Raw genomic sequence first — 19,859 nt, 5'->3', positions numbered from 1 at the left:
CAAATTGAGATTGCAGGCATTACCAGTACATGCACAGGCATTTTAATAATTTGCTTACTGGATTGTAAGGCCCCAACTGTCACCATTGCTTCCTAGGAAAACTGCATGTAATGTAACATTGCAGCACTAATCACAGAAATATACATTGCTAGTTCTCATTTTCAAAGTGTTGCCTCAAAGCCTCTCTGATTCGAATTGGCCCTCTCTGGGCTCCTCTGATAGCCCTGGTATCTGGCTGCTCAAAATCGGCAGGCAAGCGGTCTACCTCAGCACTTCACCCCCTGAGCAAACCTTTCACCCTTAGCATCACAGAGATTATGCAACATACAGCACGTGGCTATGACCATGGGACTATTAAACTCATTAAGGTCTAACCAGCCATAAAGGCATCACCAGCGTGCCTTTAATCTGCCAAAGGCACATTCAACTGTCATCTGGCACCTACTCAGCCTATTGTTGAACCACTCCTTACTGCTGTCCAGGTGTCCTGTGCAAGATTTCATGAGCCATGGTTGTAAGGGGTCTCCCAGGATCACAATGGGCATTTCAACATCCCCCACTGTAATCTTCTGATTTGGAAAGAAAGTCCCCGCTTGTACCTTTCTGTACAGGCCAGTGTTCCTGAAGATGCATGCGTCATGCACCTTCCCGGACCACCCCGTGCTGATGTCAGTGAAATGTCCACGGTGATCTACACGCGCCTGGAAAAAGGCAAAAATCTGGCATCTGATATCAATGTTCAGTCATTAAAGAGAGAAAAGTGGAAATCTGAAGAATTTTGAATCAACTTTCACAAACTAGAGAGAAAAGTGTAAAATTGTGAGGGATTATATATCAACAGTCAATAGTAAGCACAGAGGTAAAATCTGAGTGAATTTCATATCGTTATTTGAAAAGGGGCAACATCTGCAAGGATTTATCATCACTGTTCAAGAATTTGAGAAAAAGTCAAAATCTGAGGGGATTTTATGTTAATATTCTATAATTAGAGAGACAGGGAAAATCTCAGGGAATATTAAATTAGTAAAAGATAACTAGAGAGGAAGCAGGGCAAAATCTTAGTATCTTTTAGGATATTCTCCTGAAGAGCTCTGTGTAGCTCAGAAGCTTCTCTCTCACCAACAGAAGTTGGTTCTGTAAAAGGTATTACTTAACCTACCCTGTCTCTCTAAATGCAAAGCAGGGGTGGCTCTAGGAATTGCGCCGCCCCAAGCAGGGCACGCCGCGGGGGGCACTCTGGCGGTCGCCGGTCCCACGGCTCCGGTGGACCTCCTGCAGACGTGCCTGCGGAGGGTCCACTGGTCCCGCGGCTCCGGTGGACCTCCTGCAGGATGCTCCACCGAAGCTGCGGGACCAATGGGCCCTCTGCAGGCATGTCTGCGGGAGGTCCATCGGAGCCGCCTGCCGCCCTCCCCCTTGGCACGCTGGGGTCTGGAGCCGGCCCTGATGCAAAGCACTGCACATTGGAGAGGAAAATTGGAACTCCTCATACACCTTACTGGGTTGTAAATTAACTATCATCTCAAGTCAATTGCATGTTGCTGTAGACAGCTTAATTAAAAAAATCCACTCAATGCACAGCCACTGCTCAAAAAAGCTAACATGTAAGGATTCATAAGGAATGGTATGGAGAATAACACCAAACATTGGTATATAAAACAAAGGAGCAGCCTGTAATATACTGGCAGCACCATGGCTACCACAGGCGTGCACATTGGGTATTTTATATCTATCTTTGAGAACTGGGGAGGAAATAGATAAAAATATTTAATATGACAGAAAACCACCAAGAAATCTGAAAGGATTTTATATTGATACTAAATAGGTGAGAAAAGTGGGAGAGTTTGATGGGATTCTCTATGGCAGCTCATTAAACAGTCAGTCACCGGGAACCCTTTGGGGAGCTGCTTTCTGGGCGGGGGGAAGGGATGGAGGAGAAAGACCCCCTGGCACTGGGCAGGTGGCGGGGAGCTCCGTGGGGCAGTTGGTGTGTGCAGGGGGGGCAGTAGCTGGGACTGCAGGGGGATGTGTGTGGGGGGCAGTTGGTATGGGGGGCAGTAGCTGGGACTGCGGGGGGGCAGTTGGTGTGTGCAGGGGGGCAGTAGCTGGGACTGCGGGGGGGCAGTTGGTGTGTGCAGGGGGCAGTAGCTGGGACTGCGGGGGCAGTTGGTGTGGGGGCAGTAGCTGGGACTGCGGGGGCAGTAGCTGGGACTGCGGGGCAGTTGGTGTGTGCAGGGGCAGTAGCTGGGACTGCGGGGGCAGTTGGTGTGTGCAGGGGGCAGTAGCTGGGACTACGGGGGGGCAGTTGGTGTGAGGGGGGGCAGTAGCTGGGACTGCGGGGGGCAGTTGGTGTGTGCGGGGGGGGCAGTAGCTGGGACTGCGGGGGGCAGTTGGTGTGTGCAGGGGGCAGTAGCTGGGACTGCGGGGGCAGTTGGTGTGGGGGCAGTAGCTGGGACTGCGGGGGCAGTTGGTGTGAGGGGCAGTAGCTGGGACTGCGGGGGCAGTTGGTGTGTGCAGGGGCAGTAGCTGGGACTGCGGGGGCAGTTGGTGTGTGCGGGGGCAGTAGCTGGGACTGCGGGGGCAGTTGGTGTGTGTGGGCAGTTGGTGTGAGGGGGCAGTAGCTGGGACTGCGGGGGCAGTTGGTGTGCGGGGGCAGTTGGTGTGTGGGGGGCAGTAGCTGGGACTGCGGGGCGGGGGCAGTTGGTGTGTGCGGGGGCAGTAGCTGGGACTGCAGGGGCAGTTGGTGTGAGGGGGCAGTAGCTGGGACTGCGGGGGCAGTTGGTGTGTGCGGGGGCAGTAGCTGGGACTGCGGAGGGCAGTTGGTGTGAGGGGGCAGTAGCTGGGACTGCGGGGAGTTGGTGAGGGGGCAGTAGCTGGGACTGCGGGGGCAGTTGGTGTGAGGGGGCAGTAGCTGGGACTGCGGGGGCAGTTGGTGTGCGGGGGTAGTAACTGGGACTGCGGGGGCAGTTGGTGTGGGGCAGTACCTGGGACAGCGGGGGCAGTTGGTGGGGGCAGTTGGTGTGGGGGCAGTAGCTGGGACTGCGGGGGCAGTTGGTGTGAGGGGGCAGTAGCTGGGACTGCGGGGGCAGTTGGTGTGTGCGGGGGCAGTAGCTGGGACTGCGGGGGCAGTTGGTGGGGGGCAGTAGCTGGGACTGCGGGGGCAGTTGGTGTGGGGCAGTAGCTGGGACTGCGGGGGCAGTTGGTGTGAGGGGGCAGTAGCTGGGACTGCGGGGCAGTTGGTGTGTGCGGGGGCAGTAGCTGGGACTGCGGGGGCAGTTGGTGTGCGGGGGGCAGTAGCTGGGACTGCGGGGGCAGTTGGTGTGGGGGGCAGTTGGTGTGTGGGGGGCAGTAGCTGGGACTGCGGGGGCAGTTGGTGTGGGGCAGTTGGTGTGGGGGCAGTAGCTGGGACTGCGGGGGCAGTTGGTGTGGGGGGGCAGTAGCTGGGACTGCGGGGGCAGTTGGTGTGGGGGCAGTTGGTGGGGGGCAGTAGCTGGGACTGCGGGGGCAGTTGGTGTGGGGGCAGTAGCTGGGACTGCAGGGGGCAGTTGGTGTGGGGGGCAGTAGCTGGGACTGCGGGGGCAGTAGCTGGGACTGTGGGGGCAGTTGGTGTGAGGGGGCAGTAGCTGGGACTGCGGGGGCAGTTGGTGTGTGCGGGGCAGTAGCTGGGACTGCAGGGGCAGTTGGTGTGAGGGGGCAGTAGCTGGGACTGCCGGGGCAGTTGGTGTGTGCGGGGGCAGTAGCTGGGACTGCGGGGGCAGTTGGTGTGGGGCAGTAGCTGGGACTGCAGGGGGCAGTTGGTGTGAGGGGGCAGTAGCTGGGACTGCGGGGGCAGTTGGTGTGAGGGGGCAGTAGCTGGGACTGCGGGGGCAGTTGGTGTGTGCGGGGGCAGTAGCTGGGACTGCAGGGGGCAGTTGGTGTGAGGGGGCAGTAGCTGGGACTGCAGGGGGCAGTTGGTGTGGGGGCAGTAGCTGGGACTGCAGGGGGCAGTTGGTGTGAGGGGGCAGTTGGTGTGTGCGGGGGCAGTAGCTGGGACTGCGGGGGCAGTTGGTGTGAGGGGGCAGTAGCTGGGACTGCGGGGGCAGTTGGTGTGGGGGGCAGTAGCTGGGACTGCGGGGGCAGTTGGTGTGGGGGCAGTAGCTGGGACTGCGGGGGCAGTTGGTGTGGGGGCAGTAGCTGGGACTGCGGGGGCAGTTGGTGTGCGGGGGCAGTAGCTGGGACTGCGGGGGCAGTTGGTGTGGGGGGCAGTAGCTGGGACTGCGGGGGCAGTTGGTGTGGGGGCAGTTGGTGTGTGCGGGGGCAGTAATGGGGACTGCGGGGGCAGTTGGTGTGTGCAGGGGGCAGTAGCTGGGACTGCGGGGGCAGTTGGTGTGTGCGGGGGCAGTAGCTGGGACTGCGGGGGCAGTTGGTGTGTGCGGGGGGGGCAGTTGGTGCGGGGGGGGGCAGTTGGTGTGTGCGGGGGGGGCAGTTGGTGTGTGCGGGGGGGGGCAGTGAGGATTTCACACCGCCCCCCCCTCCCCCGGGATCCCGGGCTGAACAGCGATAGTTCAACCCATCCCCCCGCCTGATTTTCCATCCCGACCCCGGGGCTGCGGCTCCGCCCGCCCAGCCCGGGCTCCTGGCAACGGGCGCGTCACCGCGTCTCCCATCAGCCTGCCCTGGCCCCGCCCCTTCCGGCTCCGTCAGCCCCGGCCCCTCCGCCAACCGCAGGCCGGGCGTGAGCGGGGCACTCCCGCCTCCTGAGGGAGAAGAGCATCCGTCGCAGAGGCAGACGCTAACGTCACTTCCGGACAGAGGAAAGTCAGGAACTACATCTACCAGCCTGCCCCGGGCGCTTCCGTCCTGTGGGGGCCCAGCGACGGAAGGGCCCCAGGGTCAGTCCGCCCCCACCCCCCGCGCGGCTGCGTACCTCGGTCCGGTCGTTTACCCGGGGGCTGGCGCAGCGGTGCACGGACTGAGCATGCTCAGTAACATCTGCTGAAGCCATTGCCCTCACCTGGCAGAGGCGGGGCAGGGGAACGAGGGCCGGATCCCACCGGCCAGTGCAGAAGCCGGGAAAGTTCCCCACAGTAGCTGCCTGGCTGTGAAACCTGCCAGCACCCGCCAGGCTGTTGCCCAGGGCCGGGGGCTGTGACTGGTGTCTGCTGCCCAGACTACACTCAGGGCGGCTCTAGGTATTTTGCCGCCCCAGGCACAGCAGGCAGGCTGCCTTCGGCGCGGAGGTCCCCGGATTCGGCGGCAGCCTGCGGGAGGTCCGCCGAAGCCGCAGGACCAGCAGACCCTCCGCAGGCATGGAACCGCCCCTGACTACACTTTCCCTGGCCTCTCCCCCTTCATCTCTTACCTACATCACCTCTGCATCCCCTCCACTCACACTGGCTCAGGCCCCCACTAGGCAAGAGCCCAGCCTGAGGTGCACACAGGGCACCCACAGCTCTTTCAGTATCAAATTCCAACCGCTTGGGGCAGGGCCTACCTCTCATTGCACCTGTGCACTGGGGTGGGGGGCTGTATAGAGCATGCCTTCCATGGGGAAACCCCATCTCTGTTTTGTGGGATGGGGGGTATGTTAGTACCTGGCATGACAGGAAGACCAAGCTCAGGAATGTGGCAGGGTAGGTGGTGACCGGCACTACCCCCACCCAGCCCAACTGTACTAATAACTATATACTCCCCTGCCACCATGTACAAGAAGTATAATTCCCCATCACCTTCCCTGGCAGGAGAACTGTGCATTATTGAGCGGGCCTGGGGAATCTTGCTCCTTGAGGAAGAAGTAGGCACAGAAATTAAATCGCTGTCAGCAACACAGCAAGCATGGCGGGATGCGAGCATGGCCCCAGCCTGAGGCAGTGGCATTGCTGGAACAGGGGCATTTCTGTATCCTCAGCAGCACGTGAGACACTGGAGCCATTAGTGAAGCTTGAATTTATTGCTATGGATCATGCACACAGAACTCCGTTAGCCCCCCCACCCTTCAGCTGGGAACCGCATGGTTGTTAGCGTAGTCTTGGTTCTCAAACTTCGCTGTGTACCTGTCTGCATGCACAGACGCGTAAAGCTCTGACTGCGGCCGAGTAGCCTCTCTGCCCTTCAGGGGCCCCCCGCCCCAAATCTCTGGCTCTGACCGCCTGGGCCCCGTCACCACCACATCTGTGTACTGGATCTCAGCACCCCCCACTGATGATTCTGGCAGATGCCGGCCTTGGGGTTTCAGCATCTTGAGGTTGGCGTAGCATGTAGGCTTCTGGGGACAGAGCAGAGGTGTCGGGGGGAGGGTGACATGTGCCCTAGTGTTGGGTGGAGGCCTCTGGCTGCTTAGGATGCCACTGGCAGCACTAACTCCCACCCTCTCTTGTAACCAACAAATTCCCTGTGCGATGGGTTTTGCTCCTGCTGGGGATAGCAGAGCTGAGCACCCCCTGACTAGCAGGATGGTCCCTTTGCTCCCTCTCAGGAAGAGCATCACCCCCATGCTGTGGGGTTCATGGGCTGCAGGAAAGGCACTAACAGCCCCCCAACACTCAGAGACCAGATTATCTCCAGAGCAGGGAAATACCCGGAGTCCCCTCTACCATCTGTGCCTGGGGAATTGTGCGCCACAGCTTGTTCCCTGGGGCTTTAGCCTTCCCCAGTGCTGCTACTCAGCCCTCTCCTTGCACAGAGGATGCCTCAGCACCCCTCACCGCACAGCCTGCCCTACTATGAGACCACAAATGCAGCTAGGGCCTCAGCTCAGCTCAACAGATCCTGCTTCCATCGGCCCTCAAGTGTCTGTGACAACAGGGCTCTGAGGCAATGATGGGTGTTCAGTCTAACTCATGCGTCCCCTTCCTGCTCTGTGCTGCCTGCTGTGTCCATCAGAGCTAACCCCCACCATCTGCAAACTGCATCCCAGTTTCATGCCTGGTGGTCCCGCTGCTCGCTGGAGGCAAACACAACTGTGGGACACGGAGCAGCCAGCAGTCAATGGCAGAAAGTAGGTCGAGGAGAGGAGATGGTCTCAGCACAGAGATGCTCAGGGCTGATAACTCACCACTTCCTGCCACTTTGCAAGCAGTTAATCTCCACACACAGCCCCTGAACACAGGAATGTAACAATTGCAACTACAGAGCCCCCAGCTCTCCCACCCCATCTAGACCTGCACTCCCCTACTATTCCAAGCCTGGGCTCTCTCCCATCCCCACCAGCACCCCTCAATCACAACCTACAGCCCCCTGATATCCCAGCCCTGTGCTTCCCCACCCACAGCTTAACCCTACCCAATTTCTAATGCCACAGGTCAGTCAGTCAGTGGGGACAGCCCCTGCACCATCAGCTCCCCAGCTGACTGCTGCGGCATCTGTGGCTACAGATGTCTTTGGCCACAGATGTACCAAGAACTCTGCTCACCTTGGGGCTGGATTCCTGCTCTTCCTGGGACTCTGGAACCACTGAGCTTTCAAACCCAGAACTTTGCCCTGTCGACAGAGGGAGAGGGAAGGTTGCTGCTGATGCTGACAGTCCAGAATCAGCTCAGAAATAGAAGCCGGCTCCAGTTTGCAGGGGTACTGAGCAGCTGGAGCCCCCATTCACAGGCAGCACCTGGCTGTCTTAACGAAGCCTGAGTCAGGGCAGCCACAGACTTGCAGGGCTCTCAGGATGGGAGGGGGGGGGCAGATCCGCAGCCGCAGGGGCTGCTGCCTCCTTGCACACATGGACAAAGCTGCTTCAAACACCTCCCCTCAGCACAATGAGGCCTGATCCTGTGAGGGGCCCGGGTGCTACTCACCTGTCTGCAGGTAACTGATGTTGCCATAGACTGGAATCTCCTCAGTCACATGCTTCACACTGGGATGGAAACCAAAAATCCAGTAAATCGCTCAGAGCCAGGGTCCAGGGGAATGCACAGGGGACCGGCAGAGGAGGATGGGGAAAGGTGGCGGTACACACCCAGAGAGGGAAAAAATGCTTGTGTGGTCTCAATCTGTAACAATCCCCTTAATTCAAACCAGAGGCCCATCCAGCCAGAGCGAGCTGAGTGAGTAGTGATGTGTAGGATGGGGAATCGGAACCCCTGATTTCTGGGCCAGTTCTGGCAGGGGAGTGGGACCTAGGGGTTGAGAGCAGGAGGGGAAGCCTGGCAGTCAGGACTCCTGGGTTCTATTCCTTGGTTCGGATTCCCTGTGACATTCCCCCCTTCTCCCTGCCTCTGTTCCATCTCACTGGGTGACAAAGCTGCTCCACGACCCTGCCCCTAACAGCACAAGGAGAACCTCAGTGGTGATGCTCTGGGACTCGGACAATGCAGTGACTCGTTGCTCCTGCTGTTTCCTCTGTTGGACTCACCTTCTGCTGAACTGAGGCAACAGCTTCCTGGACTCATCTGGGCAGGCAGAGCAGGAAAGAGAGAGAGAGTAAGAAAAAGAGATCAGCCCCACGGGCTGTAACCAGGGGTGGGACACATCTCTGGGATGCTGGTGGTGCCAGTGGGGTGTGGCAGGCAGGGACATGGGAGGAGAGGGAGTCAGCGGGGGATGGGATTGTGGGTGGGAGAGCCTGGCATGAGAGGCTGGGAGCCATGGGGAAGAGGAGCTGGGCTCCCTATGGAGTAAGATGGGGAGAGGGAGGAGTTGGGGCTGGGACATGGAGTGAGGGGGATAAAGGGTGCCCTCTGCAGCAAGACACACAACAGGCAGAGGGCGAGAAGGGATTGGCGGCAGTAGCCCCTTCTGGAGATATATGGGGAGAGGGACCCAGGAGACAGACCCCTGTAGGGAAGAGGGATATGGGAGCCAGCACCCCCTGTGCACCAAGACAGTCTGGGAGACAGAGGAGCAGGGGACAGGAGCCCCACATAGGGGTTATAGTTAAGGGAGGGAGGAACTGTGCCCTTGTGCTCTGAACAGACTGTTCCCCCCTTGCAACACCTACCTCTGTGTGCCGTGTGCCTCACGCAGCAGAAAATATTCCACAACAGGGACACCAGGTGCGACAGGACCAGTGCCCCGACAAGCCCCCACATGGCACCAGTGCCTTGCACCTGCCCCAGACCTGCAAAACAGAAGGGCTGCTTGGAGCACAGGGCCCACACTGACTGGAGAGAGCCCTGCCCCACCCGACCTAGGCGCTGCACTAGAGGGGTAAGCATGGCTCCCAGGCAGCTCATTGCATAGACCCAGGCTAAGCTGTCAGGGCTCCCTGGGGATTCTGCCATCACACTACGAACAGCGAAGGCTCCGGCAATCGTCACATCCAATGTGGGGATGTTCCCCCACATGCTGCCCCTCCCCACGTCATGCTGAGGCACAGAGATGGCCCAATTTACCTTTACAAACACCAAACTGGGTGGATGTTTGAGCCTCTCCGCTCGGCACAGCAACACCCGGACTCACCTGAAAAGTCACTGCAGTTATAGCTGGAGGAGCCCATGGGTGGGAAACACGATTTTCTCCTATGGTGAAAGATCCTTGATCCCAGACTGGAGTGACTCTGGATTCAGGGCAGATGCCCACACCGGTTGCAGCTGCTCCAGACTGGATCCAGGCAATGTCTCCTGCCCCGATCCTGATGGCACCAGTCTTACTGCTTCATTTCCCCAGCCTTGGTGGAGACCCCTCCCCCCCACATCTTGTCTTGCTGAAGAAGCAGCTCGGGCTGTGCCCGGGGGGTTAGCATCACTGCAGCTGTAACCCACGGGGATTTCCGGTGCCAGAGCCCGCAGACATCTCCTCCCTCTGCACTGGCTCCTGCTGCTCACGGCTTAGCAGCTGCAGCGCACAGCTCCTGCCTTTCTGGGCAGGTTCCAGTGAAAGGTGGGTCTGCCGCAGGGTGGGGGTGGGGCGGTGGGGATGGGACTCAGAGGTGTCTCCAGAGCTTCTCCCCCATTCTCATGCATTAATTCTGTGCTCCCCAACTCCCACCTCTGCACCTCCTCTAGTACCAGGGGTTCTTCACACCCTTTCCCAGGCCTGCTTCTCTTCACCCTTCCCAGCTGCAAGGATGGGGGAGGGAGGGGGACTCTTTTCATTCCTTCCCCTCCTGCAAGGATGTTGGCTGCTCTCCCTGCCCCTCCATCACCCAGACACAGCTCTGGAGAGGAGGGGAAAGAGCTCCAGCTGCCTCTGCAGCAGCCCTGATTGGCTGCTCGTCCCCAGGAGGTGGAAAGGCAGCCAACCAGAATGGTTTTCCCATGTGCCAGGCTGAAATTCCCAGGAAGGCTGGAGAGTTTCTTGCATCATCAGGAAACTGACTGCAACAGAGGCCAAAAATCACATCACTGTGAGGAGGAAACTGGGAGCTGGCAGCACTGAGGCGGTCTCATGACTGCACTGCTGTGCCTTCCCGCCTAGCGTGCCTGCCTCCAACCTGTTCCATCCCCATTCCCCTCACTCCCTCCCCCTGGGGCGGAGGTTGTCCCTGCAGGGAGGAGGGAATGTGGCTGGAGGCTGTTGCTGCAATGGGGAGGGGGCTTGTGTGAGGGCAGAGACTGTTCCTGCAGAGAGAGAGAGAGAGAGAGGGTGGAGGCTCTCCCTGCAGTGGGTGGAGCGGGGGATGAGGGCAGAAGCTGTTGCTGCAGTGGGGAAGGGGCTTGTGTGTGAGAGGGTGGAGGCTGTTCCTGCAGAGGTGTGTGTGTGTGTGTGTGTGAGAGTGGAGGCTGTCCCTGCAGGGAGGATGGGGGGGGGATGAGGGCGGAGGCTGTCCCTGCAGTGGGGAGGGAGCTTGTGTGTGTGAGGGCGGCGGCTGTCCCTGCAGGGGTGTGTGTGTGTGTGAGGGCGGCGGCTGTCCCTGCAGGGGTGTGTGTGTGTGAGGGCGGCGGCTGTCCCTGCAGGGGTGTGTGTGTGAGGGTGGAGGCTGTCCCTGCAGTGGGTGGAGGGGGAGGATCAGGGTGGAGGCTGTCTCTCCTTGGAGGGTACATTGCAGCTGACAGCGAGCGATGTAGTCACTGGCTGTCTAATGTGAGCGTTCAGCGACATCCCCACAACTCTTTTTAGCACATTAGCACAAGTCTGCCTACCCAGGCTGGGAGGCTTGTTCCCAGATGCAGTGTAGATGCTCCCTGCACAGAGTTTCCTGGTTCCAGAGGCCGCTGCATGGACACAGGCTGACCGAGCCCAGGACCAGGGCCGCCCACAGGATTCAGGAGGCCTGGGGCAAAGCAATTTTGGGGGCCCCCTCCATAAAAAAAGTTGCAATACTATAGAATACTATATTCTCGTGGGGGCCCCTGCGGGGCCCGGGGCAAATTGCCTCACTCCCCCCCGGGCGGCCCTGCCCAAGACTGGGGGGTGCTGGGGCTATCCTCACCAAACTGAGGGAAATTTAACACCACTGGAGATGAGCCCCCACCTCCCTGCACAAAGCGGTGGCAGGAAGTGGTTTAGAAACCCATGCCCTCACAAATCCCAGTGATTCCCACTGTACAGGCCTCCTCTCCCCCCATAAATTCCCAGCAAGTGGCTAGCTCCCCCCTGCCCCCATGACTCCCAGAACATGGGCCTGGCCTTTGCATTCACAGACCCCACGAGTCACCTTTTCAGGTGCAGAAAGTTTATTAGATGCCAGCAGGTGCCCAGGGGTCTGGATGCTCCAGGTCTCACAGAGGGGTGCAGGGGAGTTGGGAAGGGGAGCCTGGGGGTCCTGTGTTCCCAGACATCGCAGAGGGCCGTAGTCCTGATGGGGCAGAATCATGTGGGAGAGCCACAGATCAGAGGAACTGTAGATGGGGGGGATTGTGACTCCCAGGTTTGTCCCCTTCTCACCCCCTCTCTGCTGGGGCTCAGTGCAGGTCTGCGATGTGGAGATTCCCTCCCACGCCAGCCACAGCCACCACCCGCCCACCGGGTGCTACTGCCACAGCCTGCACCGGTTTGTTGGGCAGCAGGATCTCGCCAAGCACCTGGAGACAAAGAGCATGTCACCCAGGACTAAGCACCCTGCTGCCCTGGCTCACACCACCCAATCCCAGGCCTTCCTCCGCCCCACCCCTCCATTCTTGCTCACTGCCCCAACCTCCCTACTGTCCTTGCTCACATCACCCCACCCCACCCCCTCCCCTGCTCCCCTGGCTCATACCGCCCAAGGCTCCCAAACATCCCCCACCCTGTTCCCTGGCTCACACTGCTCCCCTGCCCCCAAGGTGTAACCCAGTTCCACTAGCTCTCACTGTCATCCCCCCAAGTGGGGAATGCCTACTCCCCCTTTACTCCCAAGCAGGGTTAGTCCACCGTCTTACCTGGTTAGTGCCAGTGTGGATGGCGCTGGCTCCACTGGTGCCGCTGCCCCCAGCCATCACTATGTCCTGGTCACAGAAGCGGGCTGCGTAGAGGAACTGGCCCTGTGTGGGGCCCCCAGGAAAGGGGAGGTTCTTCTGCAGTTGGGATGTCCGTAGATCCCAGAGCTGAAGTGCATTGTGGGGCACCCAGGAGCCAGTGAGCACGCAGTTACCCTGGGCGGAAAGGAGTCAGGCTCAGATATGGAGCGTTATCTCTCTCCAGGGCATGCAGGAGCTGGTACCAGAGCATAGTTGCTCTACGTGGGTAAAGGTTACTTCTCCAGTGGGGATGGGGTATTGGGGGGCAGGTGACCCTGGTCCCAGAGCTATTGGTTCACGGTCAGCACAGACCAGCCCTGGCCAGGACTTTGCATGCCCGCAAAGTGTAACTCATGCCCTCTGTCCCCCTGTCACCTCCCACATCTCACCTGGATGTCAAGGCCTGGGCCACAGATGTGAGGCCCATTGATCACTCTCTGAGCCTCCTTTGCCATCCGCTTGTCCCAGATCTAGGCACAGATAAGAGACAGGTAACAATGGTAGCATCCAGAACCCCTCCCCATTAGCCAGAGGCCACAGACACAGCCCCCGGCCCCCTTTCCTCCTGCTACCCCTCCATCCATACCCACCCATAATGCAGGGCCTGACCTTCACACAGTCATCCCAGCCAGCTGTCAGGAACATATGGCGCTCTCCAGGGTGAAAGCGGAGGGCAAAGATGCGGCGAGAGTGCCCACTGCTTGGTGTCACATCACCAGTCATGAAGTCAGGAGCTTGCAGAATGTGGGACAGCTGTGGGGAAGGGAAGCAGAATCTGGGTCATGGGGTGATTGGGACACACAGCTGGGAGCAGGGGCAACACATATACACCCCAACTCCAGGCATGGCTCTTCCCCAAGACAGAACACCCCATCCTTGCTGCTCACCCATACTCCAGATAGAGCCCTCCCCTAGGCACCACCCCTCCCCTCATATGTGCTGCCTGCACCCTCTTCTGGCATGCCCCTCTCTACTCACCTGGTTGGTGTGGCTGTCATAGAGCCGAATATGTCGGTCCTTGCCAGCTGTGGCGTAGGTGCTGCCGTCCATGCAGAAATCCATGGCATTGATCTCATTCTCCTTCTCTGGGGTGGGACAGACACAGGGAGAGCAACCAGCGAGGGCTGTTACCCCAGCAACAAGGACAAAGGTGAGGAAGGGATTCCCCCAGCTCACTGACCCCCACACCATAGGGCCAGGGCTCCTGGCCCTTTCCTTGGGGAGAAGAGGGAAAGGCCCATCCCCTAGGTACATGGTGACAAGGTACCCTATGGACTGTCTCCTGATACCTGTCACTGTTGCCAGCGGTGTCTCTGAGTCCATGCTGTAGAGAGAGATGATGCCATCAGCCCCCACAGCCAGGAGCAGGCTGGGTCTCCCTGGGTGGTAGGCCAAGGCAGTGATCGCGTGGCGCGTACGGTGTCCTCGGAAAAGGGACGAGTGCAGGGAGGCTGTGGCCACGTTCACAATCTGAGCTCGAGGGGGAAAATGGAGAATGGGATGGACGGTGCGATGGGAATGGTGTTACACTCACCTCCGGTACAAATCCCCTTCCCCCAACTACCTTCTGTTAGGCCTGAATAAAGATGTAGCACAAAACCAGTTATGCCAACCTGACTGAAGTCAGGCTAACAGAGGTTTCTGGGTAATCCCAGAGTGAAAAATATTGAGATGCAGCATGTTTCACAAAGCCCTGGAAAAAAGTGAGATAAGTAAAGGGGCTGCATTCCTGGCATAGTACCAGCTGTGCTGTGTTAGGAACAGTGTTTAAAAAACTGATAAGAAACCCCCAGCTTCCCAGCGCTCTTATTGTTACTCCCTGGTTTGGCTTTCGGTTTGTTTTTTACTCCCCTACATTCCTAACTTTTGGTGCTTGTTAAAATATTGTTAATAATTTAATGCTGTAGACATAGGGATTAGGCATGCGTGTATATTAAAGGTATCTAGTTTCTAGTTGTTAGACAAAGGGGGGTGGGTTGCTCAAGTAAATAATTTATGACGTAATAAAACTGTCTATATAGGCTAATACTAAGCTGTAAAGGGGGGGCTGGTTCTCTTTGAAAACGAGCTGCTCTCTATTAATGTGTGCACTTGTCAATAAAAAGCTTTTAATCGGACCTTGCTGGTGTTGCCTGTCTCTTTGCGGTCAAACAACAAACTTCGCTGTCGGGGTTAAAGTCCCTGACACTTCCAACCCCCTCCCAGTACCCATGCAGCCCCGTTACCCTCCAACCTCCCCTCCCCCTGTACCCCCCCGTTCCTGCACAGCCCTGTTACCCCTCAACCTCCCATCCCCCCATTACCCTCCAACCCCAGGTGGCCCTGTTACCCTCCAACTCCTGCTTCCCCTCCGTTACCCTCAATCTCCCTCCCGGTACCCACGTGGCCTTTTACCCTCCAGCTCCCCTCCCCCTGGTACCGCCCCATAGTCCCCTTCTCCCCCCAGTACCTGCACGGCCCCATTGCCAAACCCAGCTGCCAGGCACCCGCCGGCCGGAGCGAAGCGGAGGCTGTAGATCCCGTGTGGGTCGCTGCTGAGTGGCACCTGGTACCTGATGCGGAGCTGTGCGGGGCCCTGGGCCGCCTCCTCCCTCTCCCTGCTGCGTGACTCCAGCAGTGCCCGCTCCAGCCGCCGCCGCGCCATGGGGCTCTGCCCCCACACGGTGCGGTTACCGGGGTCACGGAGCGACGGGCAGAGCCGGGGGGGGGTGAGTGGTTACCGGGGTCACGGGGTGACGGGCACGGGGGGGGCGGTTACCGGGTCACGGAGCGACGGGCAGAGCGGGGGTGAGGGTTACCGGGTCACGGGTGATGGGCACGGGGGCGGTTACCGGGGTCACGGAGCGACGGGCAGAGCGGGGGTGGGGTGAGTGGTTACCGGGTCACGGGTGACGGGCACGGGGCGGTTACCGGGTCACGGAGCGACGGGCAGAGCGGGGGTGAGTGGTTACCGGGTCACGGAGCGACGGGCAGAGCGGGGGTGAGTGGTTACCGGGTCACGGGGTGACGGGCAGAGTGGGGGTGAGGGTTACCGGGTCACGGGGTGATGGGCACGGGGCGGTTACCGGGTCACGGAGCGACGGCAGAGCGGGGAGTGGTTACCGGGGTGACGGGCACGGGGGCGGTTACCGGGTCACGGAGCGACGGGCAGAGCGGGGGTGGGGTTACCGGGTCACGGGGTGACGGGCACGGGGCGGTTACCGGGGTCACGGAGCGACGGGCAGAGGGGGGGTGGGGTGAGTGGTTACCGGGGTCACGGAGCGACGGGCAGAGCGGGGTGAGTGGTTACCGGGGTCACGGGGTGACGGGCAGAGCGGGGTGAGGGTTACCGGGGTCACGGGGTGACGGGCACGGGGCGGTTACCGGGGTCACGGAGCGACGGGCAGAGCGGGGGCGGTTACCGGGGTCACGGGGTGACGGGCACGGGGCGGTTACCGGGGTCACGGAGCGACGGGCAGAGCGGGGTGAGTGGTTACCGGGGTCACGGAGCGACGGGCAGAGCGGGGGGGGGGTGAGTGGTTACCGGGGTCACGGGGTGACGGGCAGAGCGGGGGGGGGGGTGAGTGGTTACCGGGGTCACGGGGTGATGGGCACGGGGGGGGGCGGTTACCGGGGTCACGGAGCGACGGGCAGAGCGGGGGGGGCGGTTACCGGGGTCACGGAGTGACGGGCACGGGGGGGGCAGTTACCGAGGTCACGGGGCGACCGGCAGAGCGGGGGGGCCGTTACCAGGGTTACGAGGGTCCCCTCCCCTTTCCCCGCTTCCACCGGGCCCCGCGGGTGAGTCAAACTGTTTCCATGGCAACAGCGTCCTGAGCCAGCCTTCTGATTGGCGGAGCCAGCCTCGCTGCACGAGGATTGGCCGAGTGCTGAGACACGCCCCCATGCTCTTCTGATTGGCGGGAGGATCCGAAGCGGCGCTGCGATTGGCCCGAAAGCCCCGTGTCCAGCGGGGGCGGAGGGCGAGGCCACGATTCAGCCCCGGGATCCCATCGATGGGTTCCCGCACGGGGTCAGAGGTCGCGGCCATAGTCCTCGTTATTACTGGGGGCAGGAGGTGTGTGGGGTAGAGGGGGCAGGAGTATGGGGGTAAGAGGGGCAGGGTGGGGTATATGGGGGTAAGAGGGGCGGGTGTGTGTGGGGCAAGAGGGGCAGGGTGTATGGGGGTAAGAGGGGCAGAGGTATGGGGTGTGTGTGGGGGCATGAGGGGTGGGGTATATGGGGCAGGGGTGTGGGGTATGAGGGGCAGGGGCAAATGGGGCAGGGGTGTGGGGGTAAGAGGGGGCAGGGGGTGTATGGGGGGAGGCATCCATGGAGGGGGTAGAGGAGTACAGGGCAGGTGCCCAAGGATGAAGTGGGTATCAGGGATGGGGTTTGGCCCTTTTCCCATCTGTGGCAGCCCTGAGAAGGTCAAAATGAAACTCTTACAAATCTGCTTAGATTCCATTGCAAGATTTTATACAATATAGACATTTGGGTTCGTACAACTGCTACACACAAGAACCCTGCACTAATTGGTTCATGCCCCTCTCCTCAACCCTTCCTCTCCACAGAACTCTCCCTGTATGGTCCCCTCCATGCTAGTGTTTCTGAACCATCCTTGGGTCTCTGTATCCTACAGCCCAAGGCAAGATTGATCCTCCCCCAGCCCTCCCCTCAGGGAAGGGATCCCGCCAGTCCCTCAGAGCGAGGGGATTGTTTCAGAGCTCCTGGGCCAGTGACTCTCAGCTCTCTCCATTTGGATCCCCCTACATCAGGGGTTCTAACTGGGGGTCAGGACTCCTCAGGGGGTTGCGAGGTTATTACATAGGGGGGTTGCGAGCTGTTAACCTCCACCCCAAACCCCACTTTGCCTCCAGCATTTATAATGGTGTTAAATATATTAAAAAGTGTTTTTAAATTTAGGGTTAGTACAAAAGTTTGAGAACCACTGCCCTACATGGTTCCCTTCGCCCTAGTCCTTGGCACTGGCAACCTTCAGACATTAGTAGTTACAACCCTATCCCCTCCCCAGCCATCACTTTGCTGAGATGGCCAGATTCAGCTCAGTCTCCCCCTGGCAGGGACAAAAGAAAACATGCAGAAAACTGAAGCTACTTGGGTCAGAAATGCTTGGTGCGTATGGACCCCCTGCTAGAGCAGCACCCTGCTCTGGCACAAGCTAATCTCATTCACATCCACACGGAGTGTTTCTGAGCTAGTCAACAGGGAAGAAATTAAAATCCTTGAACCCAACACAGAGGCTACAGAATGTTAGGAACCATTAGTAAAGGGATAGATAAGACGACAGAAAATGTCATAATGCCACTAAATAAATCCACAGTACAGCCACACCTTGAATGCTGTGTGCAATTCTGGTCCCCTTTCTCAACAGATATATTAGAATTGCAAAAAGTATAGAAAACGACTAAAAAAAAAAAGATCAGGGGTATGGATCAGCTTCCGTATGAAGACAGAGTAAAAAGATTGGAATTGTTCAGCTTAGAAAAAGACGACTAAGGTGGGATATGATATAGGTCTATAAAATCATGAATGGTATGGAGAAAGTGAATAAGGAAATGTTATTTACTCATTCCCATGACACAAGAACTAGGGGTCACCCAATGAAATTAAATAGGCAACATGTTTAAAAACAAACAAAAGGAAGTATTTCTTCACACTACACACAGACAACCTGTGGAACTCACTGCCAGGGTATGTTGTGAAGGCCAAAAGTATAACTGGGTTGAAAAAAAAACTAGATAAGTTTCTGGAGGACAGGTCCATCAATGGCTATTAGCCAAGATAATCAGGGATACAACCCCATGCTCTGGGTGTCCCTAAACCTCTGACTGCCAGAAGCTGGGACTGGATGAGAGAGGATGGCCCCTTGATAAATTGCCCTGTTATATTCATTCCCTCTGAAGCATCTGGCACCGGCCACTGTCACAAGACAGGATATGGGGTTAGATGGACCATTGGTCTGCCCCAGCATGGCTGTACTTATGTTCTTAACCACCAGTAGCAGAGGCTGCAGTGAAGAGATGTGTGTGCACAGCCCATGCAGGGGGACCCAGGGAGGTGCATGCACTTAAAAACAAAGGAATGGCTTTTCCTCTTTGGCTGAGTGAGAAGGCTCAAAGTGTTATTCAAGGAAACAGATTCCCACCCAGGCCAGTGAGCCAGTGGCAAAGGGCATGAACCACGGCAGGGGACTGGTGGGAAGGAGGGCAAATAAAACAAGTCCAATAAGAAACACACCCATAGCAGGAAGCCAGGGACAAGAATGGGTGAGGCTGCTGAAGCCAGAAGATAGGGGGGCGAAATCAAGCAGGGTTAAGGGGATTGCAGAGGGGCTGACAACCCCACCCCCACATGGGTTACGGTGGAAGTGACCCAGGGACTTCAGCTCCACAAAACTGACCTCTACCACTTGCTCTGAACATGTCACTGTGCACCAGCCATTAGAAGGGTGCGCAAAGACCCACACTCTAGTGTACAGCACATTCACACCAGCCTTTACCCCTGTCCCCAACCCTGTGCTGTGGCTCACAGAGGAATCTGAGTCCCCAGGCCTGGGATGTGCCTCACAGCACAATGAAGGGGTTGGGAATGGAGTGGCTGAGCTGCTCTGGAAGGAGGGGGAGCTCACGCTGGGCCTGGTTTGAATGAGGGTGGCGTGACAGTGGGAGCCTCCCTGCAGGACCAGAAAACCCGGACAAAACCACTAGAGTTATATGGCCTTGGCTCCCACAATGAGCTTTCCCCATCCTGCCCATGCATGCCACAGTGCTGGGGTTGGTAGCCTCCAGGTTACTGACCTAGCCAGTGGCTGCAAGAGAAGAGAGTTATGTCTGTATCAAATGGGGAACTGCATTTGGCTTTGATTTCTGTTTATGTGCCTCTCTCTCATTCTGTGCACTGTGTAGAAAAGCCTGCCTGACTTCAACACAGCCAGTCTATTCCAGACACTGCCTTGCCAGGGAAAGGACTATCAATGACTGGACCATCAAGGCCCATCAACTTTGGATGATTCAAAGACTGGCCCAGTTCAGGTGCCAATGGTTTTCTTCACTGGGCCTCACAGGGCATGGGGTTGGAATATCCTAGACTGGGCACATCGTCCAGAAGGGTCAAGACTAGGTTTAAGAGGAGTGTTCCTGGAGAAGGGCGGGCTGCCCACTGCCACACTCCACAAGACCAGGATTGAAGGGAAGAAGGCGGTAGGGACTCGGCCTTGTCTGGATCACTGACCAGAACTCAGTCTCGCAGGATTGAGATCAGACTGGAGGGCAGCTCAGGACGATGGTTTTCACAGATCTGTAACACTCCGCTGCTTTAAGAGTAAAGTGTCCGTGATTAAGAAATCACTTTGCTGAGCCTGTGTTTTTTGCTCACCTACCTTATTATCCCTAAGGGGTTAGTCATCTGCCCTGAGCGCCCACAGCAAGGCAGATTCTGAGGGAATGTGTACAAGCAGTTGAGGGCTGGGGAAGGCTGAGGTGCTGGTTTTGGTGGCTAGGGTGGTTGGGCTGCAGATTCCCACGTCCCAAGGAAAGGCAGCAGCCATGGAATCCACACCTAGGAGTG

The 19,859-nt window shown here is 58.3% G+C and overlaps 2 protein-coding genes and 1 long non-coding RNA gene across 7 annotated transcripts; 1 reads left to right on the top strand and 2 right to left on the bottom strand.

Moving 5' to 3' along the window:
* Window positions 1-317: 317 nt before the first annotated feature.
* On the bottom strand, window positions 318-9,781 carry SIT1 (signaling threshold regulating transmembrane adaptor 1). 2 transcript variants are annotated; one of them, XM_039519111.1, is made up of 6 exons: window positions 9,373-9,781; window positions 8,912-9,031; window positions 8,327-8,363; window positions 7,770-7,828; window positions 7,391-7,458; window positions 318-701 (listed from the first exon to the last, which is right to left on the bottom strand). In XM_039519111.1, the coding sequence occupies exons 1-6, from the start codon at window positions 9,407-9,409 to the stop codon at window positions 390-392; spliced, it is 633 nt and encodes a 210-aa protein (XP_039375045.1). In that variant the 5' UTR covers window positions 9,410-9,781; the 3' UTR covers window positions 318-389. The 2 variants fall into 2 exon arrangements, with proteins under 2 accessions (XP_039375045.1, XP_039375046.1); XM_039519112.1 differs by lacking the exon at window positions 318-701 and adding an exon at window positions 5,222-6,244 and having other exon boundaries at window positions 9,373-9,774.
* A 125-nt stretch (window positions 9,782-9,906) lies between these two features.
* LOC120394896 (polycomb group protein FIE2-like) lies at window positions 9,907-15,060 on the bottom strand. Of its 3 annotated transcripts, none has more exons than XM_039519108.1 (8): window positions 14,740-15,060; window positions 13,580-13,760; window positions 13,269-13,375; window positions 12,900-13,043; window positions 12,680-12,760; window positions 12,213-12,425; window positions 11,510-11,650; window positions 9,907-10,225 (listed from the first exon to the last, which is right to left on the bottom strand). In XM_039519108.1, exons 1-8 carry the CDS (start codon window positions 14,932-14,934, stop codon window positions 10,004-10,006), a joined length of 1,284 nt encoding a protein of 427 aa, XP_039375042.1. In that variant the 5' UTR covers window positions 14,935-15,060; the 3' UTR covers window positions 9,907-10,003. The 3 variants fall into 3 exon arrangements, with proteins under 3 accessions (XP_039375042.1, XP_039375043.1, XP_039375044.1); XM_039519109.1 differs by lacking the exon at window positions 9,907-10,225 and adding an exon at window positions 11,102-11,125 and having other exon boundaries at window positions 14,740-15,057; XM_039519110.1 differs by lacking the exon at window positions 9,907-10,225 and having other exon boundaries at window positions 11,517-11,876; window positions 14,740-15,056.
* Window positions 15,061-16,091: 1,031 nt separating this feature from the next.
* Window positions 16,092-19,632, top strand: LOC120394899. 2 transcript variants are annotated; one of them, XR_005592428.1, is made up of 3 exons: window positions 16,092-16,309; window positions 17,665-17,790; window positions 19,199-19,632. It is a non-coding gene; the product is annotated as an uncharacterized LOC120394899 (long non-coding RNA). The 2 variants fall into 2 exon arrangements; XR_005592427.1 differs by lacking the exon at window positions 16,092-16,309 and having other exon boundaries at window positions 17,626-17,790.
* Window positions 19,633-19,859: the final 227 nt, after the last annotated feature.

This window comes from Mauremys reevesii, unplaced genomic scaffold, assembly GCF_016161935.1.
Source record: "Mauremys reevesii isolate NIE-2019 unplaced genomic scaffold, ASM1616193v1 Contig82, whole genome shotgun sequence".
Taxonomy (NCBI): domain Eukaryota; kingdom Metazoa; phylum Chordata; order Testudines; family Geoemydidae; genus Mauremys; species Mauremys reevesii.
Note: the sequence above shows the minus strand (reverse complement) of the source record. Positions and strands in the feature narration are given on the sequence as shown.